Raw genomic sequence first — 22,507 nt, 5'->3', positions numbered from 1 at the left:
CCTCCTCTCTCCCCCTCTCCTCCCTGTACTCCCCTTGTCTCTATCCTTCCTCTTTCCCCCTGTCTCCCTGTACTCCCCTCTCCTTCCTCTCTCCCCCTCTCTTCCCTATACTCCCCTGTCCCCTATCCCTCCTCTCTCCCTCTCCTCCGTGTATTCCCCTCTCCCCTATCCCTCCTCTCTCCCGCTGTCCTCCATGTACTCTTCCTCTCTCTCCCTCTCCTCCCTGTACTCTTCTGTTCTCCCTGCTCTGCAGCGGTGTGGTGGATGAGATGGATTTCTCCGGGATGGAGCTTGACGAAGCTCTCAGGAAGTTCCAGGCACACATCCATGTTCAAGGGGAAGCCCAGAAGGTAGAGCGGCTCATTGAGGCGTTCAGGTAAATGAAAAGGGGGGTGGAGTTAGGATTAGCGTTAGGTTTAGTGTGAATAAAGATGCTTAGATGCATGCTGTGGTTAGCAAAGCACAGGGCAGGGCAGCTCTGCGCATTTCATTTGACGGCTTCTTTTGTTAACGCGGCTGACATTTGCCTTTGTTTCCTGAATTCATCACAAAACCCAAGCGATGCCCTCATTGGCTTCTACTCCAGGTACTTCCTGGTGCCCAAGAGGAACAGTGGTTTCCGACCTATTCTGTACCTCAGGGTTCTCAACACGTTCCAAGCAAAGGAAGTTAAACATGTTGACTGCACAGTGTATCCTCCAGTCCGTCCAGTCTGGTTCACATCGATCGACCTGCAGGACGCTTACTTACATGCCTTGATCCGTCCCGCGCACAGAAAATATCTACACTTTGCCTTTGTAGGCAACAAATACGAATTCTGCATGCTGCAATTTGGCCTCTCTGGCGCCCCGCACATTTTCCAAGTGCATGGATGCAGAACTGGCTCCACTCAGGCTTGCTGGGTATTCAGATCTTGAACTACCTGGACACTGGCTGGTTCGAGTGTCCAGACAATGCTGGAAGACATTGGAGTGGTGGCTCCGCCCCGGCAATCTGCGCCTCGGATCTCCCCTCGGCTTCCCTTCTAGAAGGGAAGTTGTCACTACAGACGCCTCCAGCCTGTGCTGGGGAGCGGTCTGGAATGGGAGGGGAATACAAGGTCAGTGGAAGGGCTCTATGGAGAGAGAAGGGGGTCCCCTGGGAGTAGATGCGCTAGCTCACCCCTGGCCACAGGGGCTCTTGTATGCGTTCCCTCCGCTACCACTATTACCCCTGACACTAGAGAGGATCAGGGTGGAGAAAGCCCAGGTTTTGCTGGTTGCACCCCTTTGCCCGGTCCAAACTCCGCTTGTAATTCACACCATGCTGCAAATACATTACAGTGAAAATGAATGTCTTATTCTGAGCTGTTAGTAGGAAGATGGGGGTTGTGTGCGTGTCATAAATACAAATGTATTACAGTGAAAAGAACTGGACTGCCAAAATTGAACAGACAGGCCATTATGTAGTGGTGCATGTGTGATAAATGAACTGCCCAGATATCAAATCGTACTGTGTTTTGTATTTGCTCTTATTAGGACTGAAGTCATTGTATTTTGTATCTTGCTCTTAATTGTAGTGTAATTCTTGATATGTATTTTTTGTATACAACTGTAAGTCGCCCTGGGTAAGGACATCTGCTGAGAATAATAATAATAATAATAATAATAATAATAATAATAATAATAATAATAGACACACTGACCGGCATATACATGCACTTGCACACACACACACACACACACTCTCTCTCTCTACTAGAAAACTCTACTCAGATTGAAGCTGCTGAAATCATCTGGAAAATTGATCATTTACTGATGCCTGACTGACAGAGCCATGGAAGGATGTCTTTTGTTAGGATTACAGTTACAACAGACATTTGTCATGTGACAGTGATACCAAGAATATTTAATGCTAACCCCTATGACTAGTTTCTCACCATTAGCTTTTTGCTTCTGAATCCTTATTAATAATGTCTCTCCCCTCATTTTTTGCCCTCCATCTCCATCTCTGCCCTTCTTCTCCTCCTCTCCCTTCCCCCTTTCATCGTCTTCTCCTTTCTTATCTCTCCTCCCCCTCTCCCCTCCTCCCCGTCTCTCTCTCCCTCTCTCCTGCAGCCAGCGCTACTGTATATGTAACCCGGATGTGGTCCAGCAGTTCCACAACCCCGACACCATCTTCATCCTGGCATTCGCCATCATACTGCTCAACACTGACATGTACAGCGCCAACATCAAGGCAGACCGCAAGATGATGCTGGAGGACTTCATTCGCAACCTGCGCGGTGAGTCTGCCTGCCTTCATTAAGAACCTGCCAGTGAGTGAGTCTGAGTCTGCCTGCCTTCATTCACAACCTGGCAGTGAGTCTCCCTGCCTTCATTCACAACCTGGCAGTGAGTCTGCCTGCCTTCATTAAGAACCTGGCATTGAGTGAGTCTGTCTGCCTTCATTAAGAACCTGCCAGTGAGTGAGTCTGAGTCTGCCTGCCTTCATTCGCAACCTGGCAATGAGTGAGTCTGCCAGCCTTCATTAAGAACCTGCCAGTGAGTGAGTCTGAGTCTGCCTGCTTTCATTCACAACCTGGCAGTGAGTCTGCCTGCCTTCATTCACAACCTGGCAGTGAGTCTGCCTGCCTTCATTCACAACCTGGCAGTGAGTCTGCCTGTCTTCATTCACAACTTGGCAGTGAGTCTGCCTGTCTTCATTCACAACCTGGCAGTGAGTCTGCCAGCCTTCATTCACAACCTGGCAGTGAGTCTGCCTGCCTTCATTCACAACCTGGCAGTGAGTCTGCCTGCCTTCATTCACAACCTGGAAGTGAGTCTGCCTGCCTTCATTCACAACCTGGCAGTGAGTCTGCCTGCCTTCATTCACAACCTGGAAGTGAGTCTGCCTGCCTTCATTCAAAATCTGGAAGTGAGTCTGCCTGCCTGCGTTCACAACCTGGCACTGAGTCTGCCTGCCTTCATTCACAACCTGGCAGTGAGTCTGCCTGTCTTCATTCACAATGTGGCTGTGAGTCTGCCTGTATGCCTGCCCTGCCCTAGGTCTTAGGAACTGCTCTCACAAAAACCACAGATGAAACTACATGGATGTTAGATATAACATGGTACAACTCTCCCTTTATAGTCTTAGCTAGCTATATATATCTTAGCTATATATATATATATATATATATATATATATATATATATATATATATTATATATAGTATGTGGCCAATGTGGGGCATTGTGGTCGAGGGCCAATATTTTGGGCCACAGATTATGCACAGTCTGTGTATGTAGTCCTGCCGTTCTGGCGCAGCAGGACTTCAGTTCCCAGGAGGCCATGTTAGACGGCATAATTGGACAAGGTGATTGTGTAATTCATTGAACAGCTGCCATCAATTAAACAATTGGGAGCCTTTTAAAAAGGGCAGGGTCAACCTGTTGGTTGAGAGAGAGTTGGAGAGTGAGCTGGGTGAAGGAAAAGAGTCTTTTTTGCTAGGTAGGACTTAGCCGGTAAGCAGCTTATCTGCCCGGACTGTTAGTTAGAGAAACTTGCTGTTATAGTTAGTACTCTGTTAAGGAATTAGGCTTTTATTGGTTTATTTTGGATGTTTTGTTGAAGCACTGTAAATAATAAACAATTAGGTAACATCCTGTTAAAATTGCATTCCGGGAAGTTTGACTTTCTTTTATGCTAGAGGACAGTGCAAAAGGTCCGGAGAAGACAAACACACCAAGCCTTTCCAGAGTTGTCACTATATATATATATATATATATATATATATATATATATATATATATATATATATATATATATATATATATATTAGATAATTAGATTTATACAATCTCCTTCTGTAGAAATCCACAATTGGAGAAAACTGGACTGCAACTACCATTCGAAATCAACACCCACAGCAATATATAAAAAGTTTATATTTCACTTATTCATGCCGAGATTAATAAGTACACTCACATTTTACCTCAGTGCTTACACATTTCGACAATTCTCTCCTCCTTAGAACATATCCCTGGATATGCCATGAATGTACCTATTGATCTCTGCATGAATAAGTAAAATATAAACTTTTAATATATTGCTGTGGATACTGATTTTCAAATGGGAGTTGCAGTCCAGTTTTCTCCTATCGTGGCTTTCTAGAGGAGGAGGTTGTATTAATCTATGACTGTCTTGGACAATGGACCCCAACACTGAAAGTATGAGATCATTGTAGCTCCGGCATCTACATATATACAAATAAATACATATAGATAGATAGACAGATAGATAGATATTGAGAAAAGCCCATTGTTAGATTCCACGTACAAAACTGAAAGATCATAATTGGATAAGTCAACCCCCAGAGTTAATACTTGGTGGAAGCACCTTTGGCAGCAATTACAACCGTGAATCTGTTGGGATAGGTCTCTACCAACTTTGCACACCTAGATTTGGCAATATTTGACCATTTTTCTTTACAAAACTGTTCAAGCTCTGTCAAATTTCTTGGGGAGTGTTGATGGACAACAATCTTCAAGTCATGCCACAAATTTTCAATTGGATTTAGGTTGGGGCTCTGACTGGGCCACTCAAGAACGTTTACCTTTTTGTTCCTTAGCCTCTCCAGTGTAGCTTTGGCTGTGTGCTTTGAGTTGTTGTCATGCTGAAAGGTGAAATTCCATCCCAGTTTCAGCTTTCTTGCAGAGGGCAGCAGGTTTTCCTCAAGGACTTCTCTGTACTTTGCTCCATTCATTTCCCTTCTATCCTGACAAGTGCCCCAGTCCCTGCACATGAGAAACATCCCCATAACATGATGCTGCTGCCACCAACATGCTTCACAGTAGGGATGGTGTTCTTTGGGTGAAGCACTGTGTTGGGTTTGTGCCAAACATAAAGCTTTGCATTTAGGCCAAAAAATTCAATTTTAGTTTTGTCAAACCACAAAACTTTTTACCACATGGCTACAGAATCTCTTGAGTGTTTTTTTGCATACGTCAAATGGGATTCAAGGTTGACTTTCTTGAGTAATGGCTTTCTTCTTGCCACCATACCATACAGGCCAGATTTGTGAAGTGCTTGGGGATATTGTCTTGGCCATAAAAGCCTGTAGCTCTTGCAACGTTGCCATTTGCCTCTTTTGGTAGCCTCTCTGATCAGTCTCCTTCTTGCTCGGTCTTCCAGTTTGGAGGAACGGCCTGACCTAGGCAGGGTCTTGGTGGTGCCTTACACCTTCCACTTCTTAATAATCATCTTGCCCATGCTCCAAGGGATTTTCAAGGCCTTTGATAATTTTTTATATCCATCCCCAGATCAGTGCCTTTCAACAACTTTGTCCCAGAGTTCTTTTGAAAGCGCCTTGGTGCTCATGGTTTAGTCTTTACTTTGAAATGCACTACGTAGCAGAGGAAACCTACAGAAACTGCTGAATTTATCCTGAAATCATGTGAATCACTACAATTTAACACAGGTAGAGGCCACTTAACTTGATGTGTGATTTTGAAGGCAGTTGGTTACACCTGAGCTAATTTAGGATTGCTATTACAAGGGGGGTGGACACTTATCCAACTAAGCTTCAGTTTTTATTTTTAATTAATTTTCTACAAATTACTAGAATATTTTTTTCACTTGGAAGTTGTGGGGTAGGATGTATAGATAAATGAAAAAAAACAAACAATTTTAATGCATTTTAATTCCAGGCTATTAGGCAACAAAAGGTGAAAAATTTGAAAGGGGGTTGTGGAAGGGGTGTGGGTAATTCACTGACCAGGAGACAGACAGGTGTATTTGGAAACACCACACAGGTGCCCAGTTTTATTTTAGACCGGTTCTTATTTCTCTCCGGCAGAGGGCACTGTTGACCGTGGGCTGCCTATCAACGATGATAGACAGCACCACGGAAATACCACAGCTGGTACACGAACAGCAAATGCACTCGCAGGTGCTCAAAGAAATAATAATGAAAACAGAAGGCGAAAAGAACAAGGGAAAATAAAACAGTAATAAAACTACAAATAAAAGGTGCTGCACTCGGCAGCATTATCCCGGTCGCCGATACCCGCACGACCCGGGTCATCGTCCTACTCTGTCGGCTATCTAGCCTGCTCTTTTACAATACGCCGGGGTCTGCCCAAGGGTTCCCCGCTCTCTCTCTTTCTCGCTGTGAATTTCTTTTCTCCCGGCTGATTCCCGGTCCTGAATCAAAGCTTTCGCACTCTTGGTGCGTCTAAGTGGGCAGACCTGAGGAAACAACAGAGCGTTATTTTATAGGACCAACAATCACCCAAGACCCGCCTCCCAGCCATTCAGAGAGGGGGAAAGTCCACACACACCCTTTCCCACCTCCCCGTGTCATTGCCATGACTCACAGGCGGCTGTTGGGCGACTGCCGCCCTCTTCCTGCAGCCCGTGACCACGCCAGCAGAGTCAGCACAGATCTCTCCCTGTTACAGGGGTGTAGACTTTCTATAGGCACTGTATATGCTGCTAGCACACTCTTAATCAGGGGAGACGTTTAAGGAGGACATAGAGATGCAAGTCCTGTAAGTGGATCGTTCATGCACTGGGCTTGCAACGTATCCAGACAACTTTTAACGTAATCTAGAAAATCACACAGACTCATTTCATTTGAAGTTTTAACAAATCAGAGAAGCATTCATCTCCTTTGGTTTATGAAATAATAATGGGTTGAGTGGTTACAGACCACTTCGGATCCTAGCTAATAGGAAGTCTGGGCAATTCAGTGCCTTACAGGTTTAACAACATAAAAATTTCTATGCAAATATGGCAATGACATGTTTAATTTCCCTTAGGCCGCGCATGCAAAACGCTAAAAGCTCCCACCGCTAAATCCTATAACATACAGTGTATTACTCTCTGAAGCTAAAATATAATTCCTGTACCTTATAGCAATGCTTCAGTATAAGTGAGTGTGACAGAGTGGTGAGTGAATACAGGTAATGCAATGCAGTGCTGAATAACAGACAGACAATGATATCCAGGTGTAAGGGTGTTTATTGAATAATTGACAAAGTCCAGAACCTTATGGCAAACACCTGTAAATAATAAATGATGGAAGTGATACAGCTGCGTGTATCACTTCGTTTATAATCGGCGGGTTTGATCCAAAACCAAGTGCTCGTGGTGAAAGACAGTCCGTAGTGAAACAGGGAAGTGCTGGTGTTCAGGTTTGTTGCTGGCCGGATCATGTTTGTAATCTTAGTGAACAGACAAATAGACAGTGTTACCAGACAGACTAACAAACACAACACTCACTTTTCTCACAGATGCAGGGTCTCCTTTTTAGGTTGTTTTCTAACCATTTACAAAGGAACAGATTACTTTGCTACGACCCCTATTTATACCCTCCCTCATGAGCTCTTGGTTAAAGTGCACATCAACTTCTCCAATCCACGGTTGCCACGCCGTTTCCTGTCCGGGTCATTGAGTTCGGATACCATAGTTCCGCCCCTTTTCTAGCTTTCCGACTTCCACCTACCCACGGGAATAAATTGTTATGCCTTTTAGTCCAGGGTACTCTGTTCCCTTTACACAGCGCCTTCACAGGTCGGGAGGGAGATCTAACATCAAGAATCAATCAATCTCTGTCACAGTAAGATATAATTTTAAGAATATGCTTACCCTCCGATCTATGGGAGTGTAGTTGTAGAATATAATGTGAAAACAAGAACTGTCTTCAGAGGCAGAGACTTATGAATAAGTCTGAACAGAAACCAGCTTTTTCAGAGGTCCTAAGAGCATGCATCATGCAACTTGTAGTTAGCAAGTCAAGTAATACTTGACTGAGATCTTGCCTCAACTTTATATGTCAGAGGTCTTAATTAAATCTAGACATTAATCTGCCTTGACAGCTGTCCTTTTCATGTGAACGGTACATTCAGAAAAACTCTGGTAACTCCTTCTATAAGATTAATAGGCCATGATCTCATATTCCACCTCCCCTTCATTTCCAAAATATGTGAGGTAAACTTTTGAACTGATGTTATTCTCTTCAGTACGAAGGAGTTCCTTAATATATAAATATATAAATATAGAATACAAGTGAATAAGATACAAGTGTATATGCAGTATATATAGAATATATAGAGATGTCTTAATATATAACATCAACTTTGTTTGCTTATTCCAACCTGGGTTTAAAGTATATTTCCCTCAACGTCAAAACATCCTTTTCAGTAGGTTGGCTTTGTTTTGTGTATAGATGTGGTTTAACAAAATAATACAGGATAAAGGCTGCTAGAAAGTTCACAGCAAACTTCTAAGTCTGCAATTGTAGATTCAATTATTTTCACTTAAATCCAGGCTATCAAAAGCATAGTGAAATGTAACAATCTCATGTAAACTGCGCTTGACCTCTCTTTTTGTTTCAAAAAATCCTGTTCAGGCAGGTTCCAGACAACCTGCTTTCCTGCCAAGATTAATATGAAACTCTACTGAAAGCATTTTCCCAGATCTAAGACACTGTCCCACATTATTGCTACCCCTCACTTCTTTTGCCAAGTTCTCATTAATTGCTATATTATAATGAAGCAATGGACATTACACCATTGACATTAAAAGATCAGTCATTACGAAGGCCTTGGATTCAAACTGTTGATGACCAGTGAGTCTTGCTTCAGTTTCCAGGATTTATTTCCTCCATTTACCCACGCATGGTAATGCTTCACTTCAAGAAAGCAAGAGCAACGTTACCAAATTAATTACATTTCTTTAGCCAGTCTACTGTATTCTTAACACAGTACCTTTATGCTTTGATTAAATTTATTAGAATAGATCCAATTTTGCACCGTATCATCTTATTTTCAAATTCTTATCATTTCTCTGCCATTATACTTCTGTGTTTCTTATTACAGTAAAATCACAAGCCCCTCAATTGTTCTGTTTCATTTGTACTCAAACATATTTGCTCTTTTCATAGTTTGCTATTCTTTGCCTCACTAGATTGCAATATTAAGGAGGCTCCATGCTTAGTTAAAAAAACTTCCAGCAGGTCAGCCTGACATTTCGATACAATGAACCTTCCATACAACTCTTGCACAGATCTACTTCTCTAAATCTTGTTAGCTGGGCTTCCATCTCTACATTCTCATTCCCATCATCAATGGGAAAACTTCAAATAATTCAAGCTGGTTCTATCAAAGAGCCATGCATCTCTGCCGCATTCACCTTTCATTTAAAAAAATGGGAGGAAGGATTTTAGGGTCACAAGTGACACCATCTAATTGAGATCCATGTTATATAGATTGGATTATTCAGCTTATAACACTGATGAGGGCATGTGGCAAAGTGGTTGGTAAGGGGAACAGATGTCGCGGTGATGCGGTGCAGGAGTGATGAACAGACAACAGTGATTCAGTGAATAAGTGCTTTATTGCTCTTTTCCAGGTCTGGCGACCGTCATAAATAATAAATCCCCGGCAATACACAACAATGTGTAAAGCATGGGGATAATGAAACCAAGGGCACAGTCCTGAACAAAAACAACGGTATGGTCACCAGTCCTGGGTGATCGAAAACGGGCAGGTGCTCAGTGCAGTGGTGCTCCGGATAGTGCTCTCCTTTCGACAGCTCCGGAGATGTGCGTTAACTGTCTATTAGTGCGACAAAGACAGACAATTACAGACAGACAGAAAATAACACACAGCACGTACAACACTCTTCACAAATACTCTGAGAGCTCCTCTCTCAGTCCTTCTCTCCTAACGTTAACCCAAACGAAGGAGAAGATCAGTGTTACCCTGGCCCCTATATGTAATGCCGCATGATATCGAGATAAACGGTTGCAGCTGCCTCTCGTTTACCTTTCAAATCAATACGGTCTTACAACAGAGTCGTGCTTCCCTCCAGTCTGACCCACTTCCCTGACCCGGAAACGAACTGTCAGGCCAGCCCTTCCAGATACTTCTCCTCCCGTTCTTTAGCGCCCTCACAGGTCGGGAGGAAGATTCATCACCAGAACTCATCTTTCCGTCACAGGGCATTACCCCAAAACTTAGTTTTCAGAATTGAAATCTGCTAAGTAAACAGGACAACTCTTTCAGTGGGACTAATTAGCCATTATTAACACATGTCAACACCAACCCACAAATATCGAAGAAGTCCTACACCACACAGCATAATGAAGAAACTGGGAAAGGCTTCTGATGTAAACGCTTGACTAAGTTTGAAATTACAGTTGAGTTTCTTGAACCAGTTTAAGCTCTGACCAGGATAAACCAGTTCTGATCACTGCTGGGATTTCTAGCAGCGATGCTTATCAGTGAAGATAAACAGCCCCAATTAATACAGTTGATACAGATAATTGATACAGACACCCCACCCCATAGGCGTGGACGATGGAGAGGATATCCCACGGGAGATGGTGGTCGGGATCTACGAGCGCATCCAGCAGAGAGAGCTGCGCTCCAATGAGGATCACGTGACCTATGTGACCAAGGTGGAGCAGTCCATCCTAGGGATGAAAACCGTGAGTCTGCAGAGAGAGGGAGAGGGAGGGGGAGGGAAGAAGAGAAAAGGGGGCTGCTTGACAGTCTTCTCCTTTTTCCAGGTGCTATCTGTCCCTCACAGGAGGCTGGTGTGCTGCAGTCGTCTCTTTGAGGTCACCGATGTCAACAAAGCCCAGAAACAGGCAGCGCACCAGAGAGAGGTGTTCCTCTTCAATGATCTGATGGTGGTAAGAGCAAGCTTGTGCTCTATAGACTGAGAGGTGTTCCTCTTCGATGGCATGATGGTGGTAAGAGCAAGCTTGTGCTCTATAGACTGAGAGAGGTGTTCCTCTTCAATGGCATGATGGTGGTAAGAGCAAGCTTGTGCTCTATAGACAGAAAACAAAACCATCAATAGCAACACAATAAGGGGACTGTTATGTTGTTCTGCAAAAAAGAAGCAAGAAGACCTTGGCTATTATGAGGGGTTTTAATCGAGTACCGAATTTTTTTTTTTTAATACTAGATTAATTGAATCTGCCTGAATCTGCCTTGAATCAACTAAATGGTATCACTTTAGATTCCAGGACATACCTAACCATGTAATTACACTGTAATATATTGTAATACCTTGTTAACCACCAATGAATCAGGCTCTTATTTAGGTAATTGCTGGTGCAATACGTGTCTAATTACATGGAAATTGGCAGTAATAATGAACATGTCCACAAGATTATTTCCGTGTAAAAACATGTAGAAAAACTGTAGTTACCACTTCACAGCAGGAACTATGATAGATAACCAGTTGTTATAATGTCTATTCATGCCCTGTAAAATATCACCTTATTATAATAAAGTATACGTTACATGCAACAAATCGGAATTTTCCTAAAATGGCTTTTAATTGTATAATAATTGTAAAACAGCCATCTGTCTTTTTCTGGCACCACACTGTAGAGCTCAGCTTGAATGTGAAGTTCTTGTTTCACTGAATGATTTAGGGTCGACAGTTATTACAATCTCATGTCATACATGAACCTGTAGTGATGTGATTAAGCATTTAGATCATTCACCTGCTCTGATTAATCGATTCTTCCAACTCTTACCCCAGTCTCTGTACATGTGGCTCCAGTGAGCCTTCCTCTTTGATTAAGTGCCCAGCTTTTACCCCAGGCTCTGTACGTGTGGCTCCAGTGATCCTTCCTCTTTGATTAAGTGCCCAGCTTTTACCCCAGGCTCTGTACATGTGGCTCCAGTGATCCTTCCTCTTGGTCTCTGCAGATCCTCAAGCTGTGTCCGAAGAAGAAGAGCTCAGCCACCTATACATTCTGCAAGGTAGTGGCGCTCCAGGGGATGCAGTTCCACCTGTTTGAGAACGAGTGTAAGTGGAGGAGGGCTCCCCCATTGCAGGTTCCTTCTTCATGTTTCTAGTGCATCTTTTCTTTATACCTTCGCCTGGCGTCCTGATCTTAAGTGTCTTCCCTGTAACTTTACACCTCTGCAAGGTTAATTAGCACTCACACATTCATCTTAATGGGGCCATTAGGAGATCCATCACACTTTATTATCTATTGGGTGTGTTAGCTACATCATCCTGTCATAATGCATATGTTAATCAACTCCTTTCAACAGTAAAGTCATTGAAGAGACTTCAAGTTGAAACCTTTGCCATGACTTGATTACATTTCTTTTAGTCTTTTCTTTTGTTTCCCATTTGCTATAACAATGGTTGTCACTATATAAACTGTTTTTTTTCACTTGTGAGGGGCAGATTAACTCAGGTGGTACTGGGAAGTCTCTGAACCTGTTTTTTGATTATAAACCACAATTCTTTTAATAAACTCCCCTTACCAGTAGCCTTTTGCATACTTAACCTTTATGAAAAGTGTTTGCTCAAAGCATTTCTTTTCATATGAAGAGATTTTAAAGATCTATAAGGTTCACTGCAAGGTAATATTTCAAAAATATTAATACTTAATAAATAATAAATAGACTGCAGTGTCAGTCCTGCAAATATACCCCATAGTCTCTGTCATGGTAAAAGAAATCCATAAACTACCCAAATACCCTCCTCACAAAAATCAGTAATATATGCAGAGATGCTGATAACAGATGAAAATATTTACTTGTGATTAGGAGGGAAAACACTAAAGCAGATTCTTCTCAATATAATTTCATAAAGCAGCATAAGAACTGTTGTAAAGCATAATGTGCTGCAAAATTAAAATTTGCCAGCCCCCCCCCCCACTCCTCCTCCTCCTCTGAATCAGGGCTGTGCTACTGTTTATATTTATTTAATTTTATTTATATTTATATTGTCTGTTTTTTAGCAGCACAATCCCTAATCACGCCTCCTTTACCAACTGAATTGACAGTTGTCTTTGAAATTCATCATTTTTCAAGATTGCACGTCTAAAGCATCATTAGTTTAAAAAAGCGCATCCCAGGCAAAGGAGAGCCTAATGAAAAACAAAGGAAGACTGCTCTTCTTCCCCATGCTCAGTGAGACAATCTGTAAGCAGTACAGATTGGAGCAATCAGAGGCTCATTTCAATAAAGCACTCTGCCTCGATCAAACAGTCAGAGTAATTCATTGTGTCCATCAGAAACATGCTCTGTTATTTTCTGTTCCTAGAGCTGTTCTTTCCCCCTCTCTTGTACCATTCATAGGATCATAAGAACAGAGGAAAGGTTTAGGGACAGGAGGCAGCTGTTCGGCCCATCCAGGTTTGTCCCTTGTTTTGTTTGTCTCCACCTGCAGAATCTAATTTACTGGGACAGAATCTACTTATTTTGTAATGTTCAGAGTGTTTAGGTCCCACTACGTCACTGGTAGGCTGTTTCTGGAATGATACATCCCAGGTCCCGGTTTGGCTTTACATACCCTGGATGAGTGCAGCTGTGTTGCCCTGTCCATGTTTCTAACTGTGTTTATTCTTGTAGATTACCCCCATGGCATCTCCCTCGTGTCTCCCTACTCCGGCTCCAGTAAGAAGCAGGTTTTGCACTTCTCTGCCCAGAGTGCTGAGGAGCTGCTGAAGTTTGTGGAGGACCTGAAAGAGTCCATCGGAGAGGTGACAGAGATGGAGCAGATCCGCATCGAATGTGAGCAAACATGCAACTGCGTGAAACATGCGAGTGTGCCCCCATGTGAAACATCCAAGTGTGCTGTGTGAAACATGTGAGTGTGCCCCCCTGTGTGAAACATGTGAGTGTGCCCCCCTGTGTGAAACATGCAAGTGTGCCACCAGTGTGAAACATGCGAGTGTGCCCCCAGTGTGAAACGTGCAAGTGTGCCCCCAGTGTGAAACATGCAAGTGTGCCCCCCTGTGTGAAACATGCAAGTGTGCTCCCTGTGTGAAACATGTGAGTGTGCCCCCATGTGAAACATGCAAGTGTGCCCCCCTGTGTGAAACATGTGAGTGTGCCCCCCTGTGTGAAACATGCAAGTGTGCCCCCAGTGTGAAACATGCAAGTGTGCCCCCAGTGTGAAACGTGCAAGTGTGCCCCCCAGTGTGAAACATGCAAGTGTGCTCCCTGTGTGAAACATGTGAGTGTGCCCCCCTATGTGAAACATGCGAGTGCGCCCCAGTGTGAAACATGCAAGTGTGCCCCCCAGTGTGAAACATGCAATTGTGCCCCGCCCCCTGTGTGAAACAGGCTAGTGAACCCCGCCCCTGTGTGAAACATACGAGTGTGCCCCCCTGTGTGAAACATACGAGTGTGGTTCCATGTGAACCATGTCAGTGTGCCTGTGTCACAAAGACGGCTGTAGTGGGTGACCTCAGACCAGAACCAGGAACCAACAAACAAACAACAGAGAGGTGGAGTTTGGTGAAGTTGAGTGATTGTTTGCGCTTAACATTTAATAATTAAACAGAGCAGAAAATAAAAGGTTGCAAAGACAAACAAAACACAGGACACGGCACTGGCAGCCAAAACAAAGAGACAAACAAAAAACGAACTACACAGACAAACACGGTGAGCTGCTATTATTATATACGTTACTTTTTTACTTTATCCTCTCCCTGAGTGAGTGAAAACATGCTGCTGTTATGCAGCTGTACTGAGACTCGATTGCTAATCAATCATTCAATTGGAGTCTCGGTACAACTGCACGTAAATTCATAAGTGCAATTCCCTGTGCTCACATATTGTTACATTTTACTTGAAGTGCTGTGCAGTCCTCCTGCCTAAATACAAATATAAATTTTAAACACTTGTGCTCGTAACCCATATTACATCCTGTGTACCAATGACTATACATCAACATTAACAACATGCAACATACAACACAGAAATACACAAGGGCGGGGCAACATTGCCTTATACACCCCCCCCCCCCCCCCCCCCTTGTGCGTAGCACACATGGCCTCAATGGCCACGTCCCTCCTTAAAATCCCCAAAGTCTCGCTCAAAGTCCCGGGACAAGAACATAGAACAGGGACTTTAAGGGGCTCATGGGCAGCAATGTTGTCAGTAGCCAGGCTGCTACTGTATATGCTGTCAGCAGACGTGCCGACAGTGGGGCGAATCTCTCCTCCTGCTGTACCACTGGCAGCGGAAATGCTGCCAATGGTGTGGCTGTCAGCAGACATACTGACAGCTCCCAGACTGACTCATTCAGCTGGGGCAGTTCCAGCAGTGGGAAAGCTGCTGAGGTTAGTGGTCTCCAGACCTCCTCCAAGATCTCCGGTAGCAAAACTGCTGTGGGGGGAGGTGGTCTCCTGACATCTCCCCCCTTCTTCATAGCCGACAGCTCCCTCTGGGGGGACTCCAGCTCCCAGAACTCCTGCAGCGAAATTGCTGCGGGGGAAGGTGGTCTCTTGACCTCTCCCCCCTTCATAGCTGGCAGCTCCCTCTGGTGGGGCTCTGGCCACACTGACTGTGGCCAAGCAAAGCTGACGGCGACCCCTGGCGAAGCAGTTCCTGCGACCCTAGGTGAAGCAGAGCCGGCAGCCCCAGGCAAAGCGGAGCAGCAGGCAGCCCCAGGCGATGTGGAGCTGCAGGCAACCCCAGGCGGTGCGGAGCAGTAGGCAACCCCAGGCGATACCAGGAGTCAGGACAAGCTGGGGTGTGGGTTTTGGCCCTCTTCTTGGCCACTGCTGCCTTGCGGTTCTTCCCCATGCTTCCCTCAGCAGCCTATGCAAGGGCTGCTGAGGACCACCAGCATCCAGTCCTGGTCCTTCTGGTGAAGGGAGAGGCAGCTCCTGCTCCTCTCCTCATGATGGCTGGGGGAGTGATACCAGCAGGCATTCATCCTATGATGGTGGAAAGGGACCCAGCAGGCATTCACACTCTCCTCCTGGCAGGTGGAGGTGGCGGAGGCAGAGGCAGCTTCTGCTGCTCTGCTCATGACGATGGAGGTGGCCGAGGCAGAGGCAGCTCCTGCTGCTCTACTCCTGGCGGTGGAGGTGGTGGAGGCGTGTAGTCTCCTGGCGATTGAGGTGGGAGCGGCGTGTAGTCTCCTGGTGACGGAGGTGGGTGCAGTGTGTAGTCTCCTGGCGATGGAGGTTGGGAGCGGCATGTAGACTACCCTTGTTACAGGGGACTGGTGCGGCTGTCCCTCACTTGCAGGGGACTGGTGTGGCTTTCCCTCACTTGCAGGGGACTGGTGCAGCTCTCCCTCACCTGCAGGGGGTGAAACCAGCAGGCATTCTTCCTCTGCTGGTGTAGATGGGGACAGCAGGCATTCTTCCTCTGCTGGGGAAGGTGGAGACAGTAGACATTCTTCCTGTGCTGGTGGAGGTGGAAACAACAGGAATTTGCTCTCTGATGTGGCTTGGGTCCTAGGGCTGTGGGATTCCCCTTCTCAGGCTGTGGATGCACCGACTCCCTCTTTTTGGTCTGTGGATGCACTGACTCCTCCCTCTTGGGCTGTGGACGCACCAACTCCCTCTTCTTGGGCTTAGGACATTCGGGCTCCTCCCACTCAGGCATAGGATGTTCGGGCTCCTCCCACTCAGATGTAGGACGTTCGTGCTCCTCCCACTCAGGCATCGGATGTTCGGGCTCCTCTCACTCAGACGTAAGACGACTGGGATCCTCCTCCTCCTCCTCCTCTTCCTCCTCCTCCTCATAACTGCGGAAGGGACAGGAGGCAAAAGTAATGCTTACCCTCGCAGAGGGGGCACAACGGTAATGGCAGCCGGTTGGGTCTTGGCTTCCTAGCCCTCCGGCAGAACCACTCCTCCATGACTTCACCCCATCCCATCCCATCTTTCGGGACAATGCCAGCAGCTCTACCTGGACGGAGCAGTGCATGGTGGTGTGACAGGTTTTGCCACAGGCGAAACACCACAACCCTGCTTGCTCCTTTCCCCCCCTTTGCTCTGCTGCTGTTGCTGCTGTACCTCCAGACCACTGAGTAGCTCCTGCAGCTAGTGCAGCTGTCTTTCCAGCCTTCCTTTTTTTATATATTTTTATTTTTTTTCCCAAAAAAACACTGTGGTTCCCACTTTGGTCTGCGCTGGTAATCCCACGATGACACCACGTGTCACCAAGACGGCTGTAGTGGGTGACGTCAGACCAGAACCAGGTACCAACAAACAAACAACAGAGAGGTGGAGTTTGGTTAAGCTGAGCGATTGTTTGCACTCACCATTTAATAATTAAACAGAGCAGAAAATAAAAGGTTGCAAAGACAAACAAAACACAGGACACAGCACTGGCAGCCAAAACAAAGAGACAAACAAAAACGAACTACACAGACAAGCACGGTGAGCTGCTATTACTATATATGTTACTTTTTTACTTTCTTCTCTCCACACCCGTTCTCCACTCACCGAACACACAACCCTGAGTGAGTGAAAACATGCTGCTTTTATGCAGCTGTACCGAGACTCGATTGCTAATCAGTCATTCAATTGGAGTCTCGGTACAACTGCACGTGAATTAATAAAGTGCAATTCCCCGTGCTCACATATTACTACATTTTACCTGCAAGTGAAGTGCTGTGCTGTCCTTGTGTATACATTTTAAACACTTGTGCTCGTAACCCATATTACATCCCATGTACCAATGACTATACAAAACATTAACACACAACACACAACATACAACACAGAAATACACAGGGGCGGGGCAACATTGCCACAGCCCTCCATGTGAAACATGTGAGTGCGCCCCCTGTGTGAAACATGCAAGTGTGCCCCCAGTGTGAAACATGTGAGTCTGCCCCCTGTGTGAAACATGCAAGTGTGCCCCGCCCCCTGTATGAAACATGCGAGTGTGCCCCCCATGTGAAACTTGTAGAATTAGAGCCTGAAACCTGACATTGTGATCAGCATCTCTTTTCTCTGCTGTTTTTTTTTTTATTTGTGTATTTATTGTGTGTTCATTTGGAATGTTTTTTTCAAGTTGAACTCTATAGATCTATTAAACTGCTGCTTTATTGGCAGACAATCACTTCTCTGTGCTGCGGCTCACTCACTTGATCACTCTGATCTCTTCTCTGTGCTGCGGCTCACTCACTCGATCGGTCTTATCTCTGTGCTGCGGCTCACTCACTCGATTGCTTTGATCTCTTTGTGCTGCGGCTCACTCACTGGATCGCTCTGATTTCTTCTCTGTGCTGCGGCTCACTCACTGGATCGCTCTGATCTCTGTGTTGCGGCTCACTCACTCGATCGCTCTGATTTCTGCTCTGTGTTGCGGCTCACTCACTCGATCGCTCTGATTTCTGCTCTGTGTTGCGGCTCACTCACTCGATCGCTCTGATCTCTGTATTGAGGCTCACTCGATCGCTCTGATCTCTTCTCTGTGCTGCTTTTCTTGTTGTTTGTTCTGCAGGGGAGCTGGAGAAACAGCAGGGAACGAATATGAAGAACACCAGCTGACAGCTGGAGCTTCGGAGCAAGCAGCAGGACTCCCCTCCAGGTACTCAGACACACACTGAGCAGCAGGGCTCCCCTACAGGTACTCAGACACACACTGAGCAGCAGGGCTCCCCTACAGGTACTCAGACACACACTGAGCAGCAGGACTCCCCTCCAGATACTCAGACACACACTGAGCAGCAGGGCTCCCCTCCTGGTACTCAGACACACACTGAGCAGCAGGGCTCCCCTCCAGGTACTCAGACACACACTGAGCAGCAGGACTCCCCTCCAGGTACTCAGACACACACTGAGCAGTAGGGCTCCCCTCCAGGTACTCAGACAAACACTGAGCAGTAGGGCTCCCCTCCTGGTACTCAGACACACACTGAGCAGCAGGACTCCCCTGCAGGCACTCAGACACACACTGAGCAGCAGGACTCCCCTCCAGGTACTCAGACACACACTTAAAATTGGTTTATGTTTATTCCTAAGTTTATTCCTAGATCTCTGTGCATGTAATTTTAAGTGGTAGTATGGAACAGTAGACTAATCGTGGCAAGCAGAAGAGACTGGTGTCCACTTTGTAAACAAGAAATCCTTTCTTTTGACAGGCAAACAAGACCTCTAGTTCTCCCGTTCAATCCAAAAGCTAGAGAATGTGTGTGTGTCTGCGTGTGTGCGCGCGCGTGTGCGTGTGTGTGCATGCGCGCGTGTGTGTGTGTATGAGTGAGCATGCGTGCATGTGCTTGTGTGCTTTTGTGTGTGTGAATAACTGTACACAAGAGCACCAACATGACCAAACAACATAAGGCTCTTCAGAGTTTTTACTGCTAATTCTTAACTAGATTACTGTAGAGTCAAAGTATTAATTTACGTGTTAAGTATTTGACATGTTCCCTAAACAACCCTATGAGTTCTGAAATGCACTAGATCAGGTCGCCCTGCACTCTCCTAATGGCAGTTTAGCCCTAATTTCAGTAGATGCTGGGCAGCAGGTTTGCTACTGGATTCTGGGGCTTCCCTAGTGGATTTTCAGTTTGAGACAATACAGTAACTACCTAATAATCCTCTGCACTCTTCTGTTTCTGTTGTATTAGTGTTAAATTTAAGATATTCCAGCTGCATATTACAGTGACCTGCATTGGCATGGTGGGAGTTCAGTGTTCACAGCTGTCAAATGAGTGGAGGGTCATTATTCTTCCTGGAAGGGTCATTATTGTTCCTGGAAGGGTCATTATTGTTCCATTGATGATTCCATGTAGTGCACTGAAACGTTAGAGTACAGTTGGTGACCTGGGCCATATTTAGCAGTGAAGTCAGATTTTATCCAGGCTCTTCAGAAGAAGAATGAATCCGGGTATGACATCCGCATTCATTCCAGTCCCCTCTCTTAGCCTCAGTCTCAGACAGAGTGCATTATATTTCATTGTGGAAATGTCAAGTGCCTTGGAGCCCAGCATTTGCCACAGTGTGTCGTGGGATAATACAGATTCCTGCAAGGTCATCTGCGTGCCATAGAGCTGCTGGAGAGCGAGTTACACCAGCACCTTCACACAGGGAGGGGGAGGGGCTACACCACAGTGAGAAGGTTACTATCCTCTCTGGAGAGAGAGTGACACCAACACAGCACTTCTCACACGGGGAGGGGGACAGGGGGAGGGACATGGAGCTGCTGGAGAGCGAGTGGCACCAGCACCACAATTCACATGGGGAGGGGGAGGGGTTACACCACAGGAGGAGGGACATGAAGCTACTAGAGAGCGAGTGGCACCAGCACCACAATTCACATGGGGAGGGGGAGGGGTTACACCACAGGAGGAGGGACGTGAAGCTACTAGAGAGCGAGTGGCACCAGCACCACAATTCACACAGGGAGGGGGAGGAGGAGGGGCTACACCACATGGTTTGCATACATGTGTTTTACAAATAGAACTGTCATTGTTTACATACAAGCCCAGTGCAACTTGTTTGCTGCCCATTGTGACTGAAACTGACTGACTGACAAAGAGATGCCTTATACTGACCTATAGGAAATATTCACCCCCTTGAACGTTTTCACAGTTTGTTGTGTTACAACCTGAAATCTTGATGCATTTAAATGGGATTTAGATGCATTGTATATTACAGTACACAAAGTTCAACGAGCAAATCAGTCCAACCACTGTGTACATATTTACTGTACATACATACATACATACATACATGCATACAAAATCTGTTATAACTAAGGTCTCTATGAACTGTAAGCTGTTGCTGAGTGCTACCTGTTAATCTGCATTAGGGCACAAGTCACCAGATTTTGTAATGGTTTTTTTTAATCTTAGATTGACTTGACAGTGTTTTATAGTAAATATTAGATGAGAAACACGCTGGCTGCCAGCACAGGTTGCCAATATTTGACTGTGCTGGATATAGTAAGAGTTGTTAAAACCTTATTTTAGAAGTATTTCAAATGTTCATGTCTAGTGAGGTTTAGTCTGTGCGTCAGATACTTGTGAACATGGACCTACCAGTTCACACCATTGTGTTCATATCCAACGTATCTGAACCCATGCATTTTATACATATGTCACCTTCCAGCACAGTTACTTTCAGGGTACACTTTGCACAGATTGGTCTGCTTTCTTCTGACACAAACTGTGTTTCTGAGTTGATATTTATGAAGCTGCATCTGTAGTAGACCCCTGACCCCTCCTGCATCTTGGTGCATGCCTGTCCTGTCCTGTCCTGCCCCATCCTGTCCTGTCCTGTCTTATCCCATTTCGTCCTGTCCTTTCCTCTCTTGTCCTATCCTGTCCCATCCTGTCCTGTAGATGCTCCTGCAGCATGTCTGTTTAATTTACACCAGAGGGCTAATGTCTTAGAGAAGGAAAGAAGTCTTATAACATTTCATGCTGTATTTGGCTGTTTCTAAACTAGGTGTCAATTCACAACAGGCTCCAAACGTACCAGCTCAGTGCAACCCGGACTGAAGAGACTGGAGCCCTCCTGGACCCCCTTCCTAATCAGAGGGTGAGTCCCCAAAATGCCAGCCCAGAACAGACCTGTCCCTGGACACACTCATCTAGTGCCAGCAGATTTTCAAGGTCATCGTCCTGGACAAGGATAGCCACGAGCACATGGAGGCCATCTTGAGCCACACCCCCACCCACCAGCTCATCCAATCCAGCGCCTCCACTCCCATGAGGTCACCCGAGGGCAGGCTCCAGGGGATGCCCATGAAGGTCACACATCAGCTCCCACTGCCCCCGTCGCCACCCCCCTACAACCACCGGCACTGGCCCCCCAACCCACTCATGGACCGGAGGCGCTACTCCAGCGGGTCACGCAGTTTAGTGTGAAGAACAGCAGTATAAGCATTTTATTCAGAATATTCTGATATTATTATTATTATTATTATTATTATTATTATTATTATTATTATTATTATTATTTATATAAAATATATATATTTAAAATATATTTAAAAAACCAAGACTTGATATGTAGAACACAAATCACAAGTTTAAGAGTTCTGATTTATTCTGCAGTGTAGTTTGAAATATTCAGTAATTTCAATAGCTTGTTCTGGCGATTGTCAGTTCACTATTACATGTTGTTTTGATTTCATTTTTACAGCTGGCCACATCTTGTATGAGATTCAGTTTGATGTGGCTTACTAACTCACTAACTAAAAACTGACCAGAAAGGGTTTCATAGCTCTTTAATACTTTGTTTATCTATTCATTTTTTATTGTGTGCCTGTGTGATTGATCCAAATGTGTGTGCCAAAGCAAGGACAGCTGTGTGCTATGAACTCCTTTTGAACGCTTTGGAATCTAGGGCAATGGTTTGAATTGATTTGTGTGTGAAATTCAGTGGGTCGCCTGTTTATTTCCACACCCCTGTGGGCTTGTTCTGAAACCTCAGTTTGATGACACTAAGTCACCCTCAACACATTCCTTGCATTGCTTTACCAGGCTGATGTTTGCAAATGCAACAACCCTGCAACTCTCTTCAAACTCCAGAGGCAACAGCCCCGCAACTCTCTTCAAACTCCAGAGAGGCAACAGCTCCGCAACTCTCTTCAAACTCCAGAGAGGCAACAGTCCTGCAACTCTCTTCAAACTCTAGAGAGGCAACAGCCTCGCAACTCTCTTCAAGCTCCAGAGAGGCAGTAACCCCGCAAATCTAAAAAAACAGGCTAAAAGAATTGAATCTATTCAGTCTTGAACAAAGAAGACTACACGGCGACCTAATTCAAGCATTCAAAATTCTAAAAGGTATTGACAATGG

The 22,507-nt window shown here is 45.3% G+C and overlaps 1 protein-coding gene across 4 annotated transcripts in view; it reads left to right on the top strand.

The window, feature by feature from the left end:
• The window catches only part of LOC121319195 (IQ motif and SEC7 domain-containing protein 3-like), a 94,165-nt gene extending 72,550 nt beyond the window's left edge, over positions 1-21,615 (top strand). For 2 of the 4 annotated variants that reach the window (XM_041256393.1, XM_041256390.1), the window contains exons 4-10: positions 254-376; positions 2,097-2,263; positions 10,314-10,660; positions 11,694-11,793; positions 13,356-13,517; positions 18,204-18,290; positions 21,169-21,615. In XM_041256393.1, the coding sequence (XP_041112327.1) occupies positions 254-376; positions 2,097-2,263; positions 10,314-10,660; positions 11,694-11,793; positions 13,356-13,517; positions 18,204-18,250 (946 nt within the window). In that variant the 3' untranslated portion in view covers positions 18,251-18,290; positions 21,169-21,615. Of the gene's footprint in view, positions 1-253; positions 377-2,096; positions 2,264-10,313; positions 10,661-11,693; positions 11,794-13,355; positions 13,518-18,203; positions 18,291-21,151 lie in introns of all 4 variants that reach the window. The other 2 variants (XM_041256392.1, XM_041256391.1) reach the window with 2 other exon arrangements.
• The last annotated feature ends 892 nt before the right edge of the window (positions 21,616-22,507 follow it).

Source organism: Polyodon spathula, chromosome 8 (assembly GCF_017654505.1).
Source record: "Polyodon spathula isolate WHYD16114869_AA chromosome 8, ASM1765450v1, whole genome shotgun sequence".
Lineage (NCBI taxonomy): Eukaryota > Metazoa > Chordata > Actinopteri > Acipenseriformes > Polyodontidae > Polyodon > Polyodon spathula.
Note: the sequence above shows the minus strand (reverse complement) of the source record. Positions and strands in the feature narration are given on the sequence as shown.